Source organism: Echinops telfairi, unplaced genomic scaffold (genome assembly GCF_000313985.2).
Source record: "Echinops telfairi isolate 266 unplaced genomic scaffold, ASM31398v2 ScPeMD7_7457;HRSCAF=8495, whole genome shotgun sequence".
Taxonomy (NCBI): domain Eukaryota; kingdom Metazoa; phylum Chordata; class Mammalia; order Afrosoricida; family Tenrecidae; genus Echinops; species Echinops telfairi.
In genome coordinates this window covers 15,860,330-15,868,846 of record NW_022111357.1, presented here as the reverse complement: position 1 = coordinate 15,868,846, position 8,517 = coordinate 15,860,330, and the positions used below count along the sequence as shown (strand labels likewise).

At 51.1% G+C, this 8,517-nt stretch overlaps 2 protein-coding genes across 11 annotated transcripts in view; one reads left to right on the top strand and one right to left on the bottom strand.

Moving 5' to 3' along the window:
- Positions 1–7,062, top strand: part of EPB41 (erythrocyte membrane protein band 4.1) — a 218,450-nt gene extending 211,388 nt beyond the window's left edge. For all 10 annotated transcript variants that reach the window (XM_045298791.1, XM_004705044.2, XM_045298787.1 and 7 more), the window contains 3 exons: positions 1,012–1,092; positions 3,622–3,726; positions 4,223–7,062. In XM_045298791.1, coding sequence (XP_045154726.1) covers positions 1,012–1,092; positions 3,622–3,720 — 180 coding nt within the window. In that variant the 3' untranslated portion in view covers positions 3,721–3,726; positions 4,223–7,062. The remainder of the gene's footprint in view (positions 1–1,011; positions 1,093–3,621; positions 3,727–4,222) is intronic.
- TMEM200B (transmembrane protein 200B) lies at positions 6,468–8,515 on the bottom strand (the record flags this gene model as incomplete). Its single annotated transcript, XM_004705319.2, has 1 exon — positions 6,468–8,515. A coding segment is annotated over one exon (735 nt), but the record flags the coding sequence as incomplete, so codon positions are not given.
- Between the last annotated feature and the right edge of the window lie 2 nt (positions 8,516–8,517).

Sequence of the window (8,517 nt, the reverse complement as noted above, 5' to 3'; positions counted from 1 at the left end):
ATCATGATAGTGGGTGTGGAGAGAGCATTTAGGAACTAGAGGAAAGTTGTATGTTTCATAGCTGCTACACGGCACCCTGACAGGCTCGTCTCCTCCCCAAGATCTTTCCATAAGGGGATGTCCAGTGGCCTACAGATGGGCTTTGGGTCTCCACTCCGCACTCCTCCTCATTCACAAGTACAGTCAAGTTTTGTTGGTATCAGTATGCAACCATATTTTTTTCCAAGCCAAAAATCAGGATTCAGGACCTGACAAAGAATGTTTATGGCATGTTCAAGGTGTTGAGGCCATGGGAACTGTGGTCTGGATGCTGAAATAGTACAGTTGTTAGAATATGATTCATAAGAAAGAGGAGATTGGAGATAACCCCAGATAATCAGAGTCCATTAATGTGTGCTGAAGCACTAGAGAAAAGTGCATTTTCTTGTAGTTTCTCAATAAAGCTCTGTCATCAATACTCAGATGATAGGAAGCCAGGTTTTAATGTGTCTAGACCTTGGTTTTCCTCGTCTGTCAAGTAGAGATACTGAACCATCTTCGGGTGATTATTGGAGGATCTTTTGACATCAAGAATGTGAAAATGCTTTAAAATAAAGAGCTCAATTTCGAGATCCATGATGTTGCTGTTTATAGCCTTTTTTTTTCCTTTTGAAAAGAATCAAAAATGTGCCAGGGGGAACCTCTGTTTTGTTTACTCAACGAATCTCTGTAGCATTTGAGTGGAGGAAAAATAGAAAGCAAATAAAAGACAATGGGCTTTTGCTTAGCTTATTAGAGATTGTTTTTAGCAGTCCAAAGGAATAGAAATATGCTCATTTGCGTAGATTCAGCCAAGAGTTCTACACAGGTGAGTGGTAGGAAAGCTATTCTCTGCAGGTTCCAGCAGCAGATTAAAATTTGAAATGAAGTTTTCAGAATGATCTTTTGCTACTGCTTCCGTCCTTTTCTTCCTTCCTCCCCTCCTTTCAGTTACATTGCTGACCTTATATGATCACCTCTGCTTGGTTCCAGACTGTAAAAGGTGGGATTTCAGAGACCCGGATTGAGAAGAGAATTGTGATCACAGGAGATAACGATATCGACCATGATCAGGTAGGACTGCTGAGGAGATTCTTGAAATGGGTGAGGTCCCCAGGCAGGAAGGTTGTTGAATGCTGAGGGATACCTCTGCCATCTTCATCCCCAAAGAAGGCCTTCACTGTCTAGTGCTTCCTCAAGACAACAGGACACAAGACAGAGAGGTCTTCAGGATGAGAGCCTTCTTTATTTCTTCACTTAATCATAGAGCCAAAATGCAAGGAAGTCCCAGCCGTTTACCCAGCTTCTGGAGGGTCAGAGCTAGGGAAGCACAGATGCGGAATGGAAAATGCAAGGGCTCAAATAGACTTGTTCAAACCCTGCTTCTTACCGTATTCTATCTTGACCTCTCTAGCCTCAATGTGCTCATCTTTAAGAGCTATCTTCTCTAGCTTGTTGTGAGCATCCCTGCGGCACTGGGTGTGCAGCATGTGCTGCTTGGTGGGCTCACGGCAAGAGGTGCAGTCATTATTCAGGGAATGTTGGAGACCATAGCCCGTGCCTGAGATCGTGGGTGACAGCAAACAGGCAAAGCATGACCCCTGCCCCTAGAGCCCTCGTAGCTGTCTACTAGGGGCCATGGTGTGATGTGACAGCAAACAGGCAAAGCATGACCCCTGCCCCTAGAGCCCTCGTAGCTGTCTACTAGGGGCCATGGTGTGATGGGCCAGAATCCAGGAGTCTTACAACTTGGCTTCTGTCGTGCATCTCTCACTGTGTGTGTGACCTTGGACAAATCAAGTTAGCGCTGTCTTTTTTTCTTCTTCTCTTAAATGAGTAGGCTGATCTAGATCATTTCTGGGCCCTTCTGAGTGCTAAAATTCTGTTTTATGTTAATTAGGTGCTAATTGTGTGCTATAAGCAATTAGCAGCTAATAAGGTCAGGATGAATGTTCCCAATTCTCGGCTGGGTGAGGTTAGAACAGCAAAACTGCAGCAAGGTGGGGGTGGAAGAGACTGCATGCAAATGCTTCTGGAATCATTGACAGGATTGCTGGAGCAGTCATTGCGTGGCCTTTATGCTAATATGCTGAGTGCCTTTAAAAAAAGACAGCTGTGCTGCAGCGCTGGCAGTTCTCTTGGTAGGAGCATGAGACTCGCCCCCAAGACTGCTCAGGGTCTCAGAAACAAGGCAGCCTTGCACCCTGCCCACCCTGCTACCTCCTAGCCTGCCTATGTCTCCTATTCAGTCTGGCTGCACAGTGAGCATCCCTCTGCACCCCACCTGCGGTGGGAGGGACTGGGGGTGTAGAGTGGGACGGGTCTGGGTGGAATCCTGGTTCTGCCATGTACTGGCTGTGTGCCCTTGAGCAAGTTATTTTGCTTTTCGGAGCAGTAGTTCCATCTTCTGTGAAACAAAGCCAGGTTGCAATCTCCCAAGATAGTTGTGACAGCACACTGGCTGGCCTGGAGAGCTGCTCCAAGGTCCCTCCAATGATCGCCTAGAATGAAGGAAGGAGCTGCCATGCCCTCTGAGGAGGGAGGCACCTGAAGGGTGCTGGAGCCACCAGGGAGAGGATTGGAGCGGGGCCAACAGGATTCAGGTCCTGGGGTGGGGTGGGGGTGGGATGTTAGGGTGGGGTGGGGGGGTTGTTAAAGCAAGGTGTTCACAAGACCCACAGGCAGCTTCCTTCTTGTCTCTGACCTTCTTTTTTTTTTAATCCCTGACTTTCTTAGAAGTAGCTCCTGAGAGTCAGGTTATGCAGCCAGTTCTTGAGAGCCCAGTGCCACCATGCCCCCTGGTGATGCTTCCACCTGGAGTGTTCCACCGGCAGGCTCAGAACTGGAGGCCCAGGAGAGTGGCATCACTGCTTTCTCTTGTCTTTCTAACTTTTACGTTCCCTCTAGTTCCCAGTACTCCAGATGCTCAAATCGGGCCCCTAGGAGAGTAAAGGATGTTGTGGCAGAAAGACAGTTCTTACAGCCTTGAGTTGCATTTCGGACTTGCTGTGTGTAACCTATTTAACCAGCGGTACTCAGTTTTGTTTGCTCATCTGTAAAATGGAAACAGTGCTACTACCCTCATCTGTGAAGTTAATTGTGACAAACGTATAACTAGACCGTGACAGACTGGCACGCAGTAGGCATCCAATAAGTGCTAGCCCTCCTTCTCCTCCCCTCCCTTTCCCCTCATTCTCTCTCCCGTTTTTTTCCTTCTTGCAGCATACGTCTTGATTCTTCTCTCCTGTCCTGAATGCCTTGGTTACACTGTGCTGTACACAGTTTGGGGCATTGTCCTCCAGACTCATTTCTTGAGTGACTGACTCTTCCCAGCTGGCCCAGGAAAGTGCAGCTGACACCCTGAAGTGCCCTTACACACACACACACACACACACACACACACACACACACACACGTGCGTGTGCACTTCTGTGCTATCAGGTCTGAAAAGGGCAGGGAAGGTAGTCATCAGTATGGCTCAGCCTGGTGCTGCAGACAGAGGGAGTGGATTTGCCAGAGAAACAAAGGTCTACACTCCCTGCCTTCCTGCACTAGCCAGGCTGCTTTTCTGTTCTCTGATGCCTTTGCTTCTGTTTGTCTTAGGTGCTCGTACAGGCCATTAAGGAAGCAAAGGAGCAGCATCCAGATATGTCTGTGACCAAGGTGGTCGTCCATCAGGAGACCGAGATCTCTGAGGAATGAGCTCAGGTAGGGGGTATTCCTGCTGCGTGCCAGATGCCCACTCTCCCAGCCCCACAGAGAAGTGACTGATAGTATGAAGACAGAGGAGAGGCTAAGTGGAGTGGGGGACAAAGAAATAATTAAGCAGCCAGGCCTCTGCATCCCCCTGTCCTTAGCTGTGCCAGCAGTGTAGGCTAGGGGAGGCACCCCCTCTGGATCCTCCTGCTTCCTGCTGTGATTCCTCTCTGCTGCTCTAACCTAGCCTGAGCCCAGACCTGTGAGAACCAGAGGAGGACACAACAAGAACTGGACAGGGGGACGGGGTTCTGGCTGAGGAAACAGCTGGGGGCCAGACTAGAGAGTTGGAAGCAGAGTAGCTGCTTTCTCAGAGCCAAGGGTTCAGAGAAATTCACACTTAAAGGTAGTTTACATGGACAGGCCTTGGGGGCCAATTGTGACCTCACTTGTCAGAGGACAGCTCCCTTCCCTGTAGGATTTTAACTCTTTGCTTTCTCTCCTCTAGGAACCATTCCACCCCAATGCCCTGCCTTCTTCCATCAAAAAGGAAACCAGCGAAATGATAAAGAAGCAGAACTGGAGTCCTCAGACTTCAGACTCACAATTATTCTAAACCACCAGGAAGTTAATTTCCTTTTCTATTTGGAATTTATATCAAGAGATTCTTCTTATCTTGGATCCTTTTGGATACCTTTTTCTATATTGTGATAGCAGAAATTGTTCACCTCTTCACTCTATGGACTGGTTTTAAGCAGATTGTTTGGCTTTGAATTTGTTTCTAACGGGGTGGTCTGCAGCCCCTTCAATCTGGCCTCACTGATTATTGCCAACCCAGATACTGACAGTCCCTGGGAATCCTGCAGACTCCGTCAGCCGTGTTGGAGGCCAAAGCCAGCATAATGGGGCTTCCCTGCACACACACCCCATCTTAGTTTTATACCTTTTGAGTAACAGCAAAATCTTCATAAACCAGCTCTTTCTCAGATCCTGTGATGTGACTTGGCAGAAGAGCAGGCTGGCTGGCTGTCCCGACCGCAGGGCCGGGCACAGTCCACACTCAGTTGGGGTGGTTTGGGGAGGCTTAGACCTCTACTAAGAATGTAGTAGTGTTTTTTTTTTTCCTTCTTCTAGTGTTTGTTTTTGAAGCTTCTTTAGATCAAAGATACAAGAAGGTGCATCAGATAGATCTGATACTGTGAATGTCTGAACATATCCGTGGCCTTCACCTTCTGCTTTCCCGCCTCACCATTCCTTTACCTCATTAGAAGCAGTGGCTCTGCTAAGTCCTCCACCCCCACCCCCGCCCCCAGCTGCCATCTCAGGAGACCAAAACTCACAGGAAAGAGGGAGAAAAAAGAAGCACTTTTGGCCAAAAGCTCTAATGGCACATTTTGAGTGGTAATTTCAGGAAGTAAAGTTTAATGAGGTCTTTAAAATAAGGTTTTTCCAGTTCTGAGAGGGTGCACCTGACACAGGGAGAGGGCCAGTCTCCTCAGTCAGCTCCTGATAAGAAGATGGCCGGGCACCCAGGTCCGAGCCTCTCTGTAGTCCCAGGTGAGAAGGCTGTGACCAAGGAGGGGTTGTGCTCCTGGCTCTCGCTTCTTCCCCGGGTGCCTTCCCCAGGACTCCCTTCTGGAGCAAGGGAATGACTCTCAAGGATCTCTTTCCCACAAGTGACTGGCCACTCCTCTCCCCTTGCCAGCTGAGCTCAGATTCTGTCGGCTTGATTTTGTGATGAATTTGGGGTTTGGCTTTTTTGGTTTTGGAAATGTAAACACCGATGCCCTTGGCTCCCCCGTTCTTTCCTGGGTACCTTCTGGGAAAGATTGAGAAGTGTTTTATCCGGTTGGGTTTTTCTAGTCTTCCAGCTTGCTTCCTTGAAACATATCTTCCTAGAGGTGCCTGAGGGTCCTAATGCCAAGCTGGAAGTCAGCTTATTAGGATGGGCAGTGGGGCACTGCCACATGCCAGTCTTGACTGCCTGCATTTAACCTAGGTCCTTCTGGCCACTTGGCCCAGCTTTGCCGGTGTGCGCTTGTCATCTGGTTCACCAGCAGGCAGTCCTGTCTTTGGGGAGGGGTGGAGCACCAGGGGAGTGTGTAGGCTTGGGGGAGAGGAGGTGGCCCTGTCTCAGGATCTAAACAAGGGACACTCTGGGCAGTGCATGGACTCTCTTGGACTCTTGTTGGAAGGGGTGGCTAGGTTGGAAGTACTGTTCACATAAAACAAGCTTATGGTATGCTCTTGCTTCCCAAGAGGCATGAACAGTGGCCGCTACCCCACCCCACCCTGCCTTGTACCACAAAGCCTGTGGAATGAAGAGGAAGGCATGTGTATATTTAACAGGTAGCGTACTGAATGCCCTGTGCTGGCCAGTGCAGTGTGACAGACTCCAAAGCACAGGACCAAGAGGCTCAACAGGCCTTCAGCTCAGCTCCAGCTCCCTAGCCACCTCTCCCAGTCAGCTAGGAAGTCTATACATTGGACCAGAAGATCTTGAATACTTTTCCAACTCAGAAGCCATGATTTTGGACAAGTTCAGCAAGAGGGATATCCCTCCAAGCTCCCTCTCTGACAACACATCGGGGTTTGGATTTTTGTTTTTTCCCCTTCCTGCAGTTGCTGTGGTGTGTGTGTGTAAAAGCAGGTTCCACCCAGGTGGTGACGTAGAGGGAGAAGAGGTGCAGCTCCAGGGCCAATGGCTTGGCAACAAGTGCCCTAAAGTGACTCAGAAAAATCACAGGAACAACTCTTGCTGCAGTTTTATTTTCCCGTGAGAACTAGGGATCTTCTCCAGGACACACGAGCTCTCTGCCATCCCCACCCCACCAGCACAGTAGGACCCACAGAATTCACTGCCCAGAGCTCCCAGGACACCCGGCTGCAGTATGCTGTCAGGGCAGCTTTGCCCGTCCCAGGCCCACCACGTGTCCCACAGGGCAGCTAGGGTGAAGAGACCACAGCCCACCCTGGGTGATGGAGACAGCTATGGCCTGACCACCCCCAAGGGATGCTTATGGGAAATCTCCACCCAGAACCTCAGCCCCAGGCTGGTTTTGTTTTTTACAAATCTCTCTCAAATGTATTATTTTGGTGACAAAAAATGAAGGAGCTTTGTACATTTTTTAAAAAATTATGAATCATATCAAGTAGTTGTTTACATTTCCTGACAAAATAGGAACTATGGCAGCAGAATTCAATTGGCAAAAATCTTTAGCTAAACTAGGCAATAATTAGGTCTGTGATTCGGGCCTTTCATAGTAAGAGAAGTGGCTGTAGTGTGTAGGTATGTGTTTGGTCTTGCTTCTTGTATTGCATTTTCCAATAAACTTTCCAAAAAAATGACTGAGGCTTGATCTACTTTGAGGTTCTCCATTGCTCCCAGCAGTTGGGGGGAAGGGGAGGGAGATGGGGCTAGGCACTGCAAACTCAAGTCTTCTCCACTAAGGTACCCACACTTGCCAAAATGCAGCTTGTGTTGTGTGAAAGGATTTCTGAGAACTGACAGATGTGTTCTGCCAACTGGCAGATTTTGCAGCACAGACCGTGATTAAGGGGAGCAGGCGGCTTCTCAGACCTGTTGGGGGGGCACCCCTCAGTGTGAAGGAAGGCATCGGCAGTAGTGGAGCCCTGCATGGGAGTTAAAGGCTAGTCCCGGTTCCAGATGGCAGTGGAGGCTCTGTCGCAGTACCACCCCATTACCCACTTTCCCAGAGAGGCCCGAACCCCATGCCCCACCCTGACTTAACAACCCAGTCGACACTCCGAAGTCTCAAGAGTTCTTGCCCACTCTTTGAGTTTAGCGAGACAGGAAGCCCATCGCCTAGTCATCCTGGCCCGGACCTCCAGCCCCATCAGGTACCTGTCCAGGGCTAAGGCCACGATTAGAGGCTGACGGAATCCCTGAGGCCGAGTCTCGCTGGTTTCCAGAGTCCACATTCGTGCTTTCTCCAGCTCAGTTGAACGTTAGTATGGCTGGCATTTCCCTGTGGGGCGGGAGCATCCATCGCATGGGACCCCTGGCCCTGTTACCATGGCACCTGCTGCCAACCCCGTAGGCTCCTCAGACTCGGGGCCCCGAGTCACCTCCTCCGCCCAATTTGGCATAACCCCCTAGACTAAGGCGATCCAGCCGCGGCCAGCTGCGGTGAGCACAGTCCCGAGGGGCCGGGGCCCCAAGCAGAAGCTCTCCCAGACCCAGGTCCAGAGATTTGGAGTGTTCAATGCAGGTACCAGCAGGCTGCATGGTGATGATCACGTGGCCAGTCTGGGTCTGTGGACCCCAGGGTGGGGCCAGCCCCGGACCCTTCAGTGGGTAGCTGTTGAGCAGGGCTGGTAACCCCAGACGAGGATTAGCAGGCTCTGAACGCAGACTCCTTACTGATGGGACAGGTGAGGTACCCCGATGAGGGGCCAGGTCCCAACTCTCCAGTTCAGCACAGCCTATGGCTCGGGGAGTCCTAGGGCCAGGGCTGGGCAAGAGCGCGCAATCCCAGCCGGGTCCGTCGGGGGGCCGCAGCGCCTGGGCCCGCAGCACCCCCTGACGGAGCCGTCGCGTCTCTAGGTCGCGGTTCTCATAGAGCAGCGTGTTGGCGCAGATGAACACGAACAGGCCGACGCCCATGACCACGGGCCCGAGGAGCCTCAGCCGCTCGTGCGGGCCGTGAGCGCGGGCACCGCGGCCCTCTCGCCGCAGCTCGCTCACCAGGGGCGCGCTGGCATTGGTGGTGCGGGGTCCCGGAGCCCCCGTGCGGTGCGGCCAGTAGCCGGCCACGGCGATGCCCATGCCCACCAGCACCA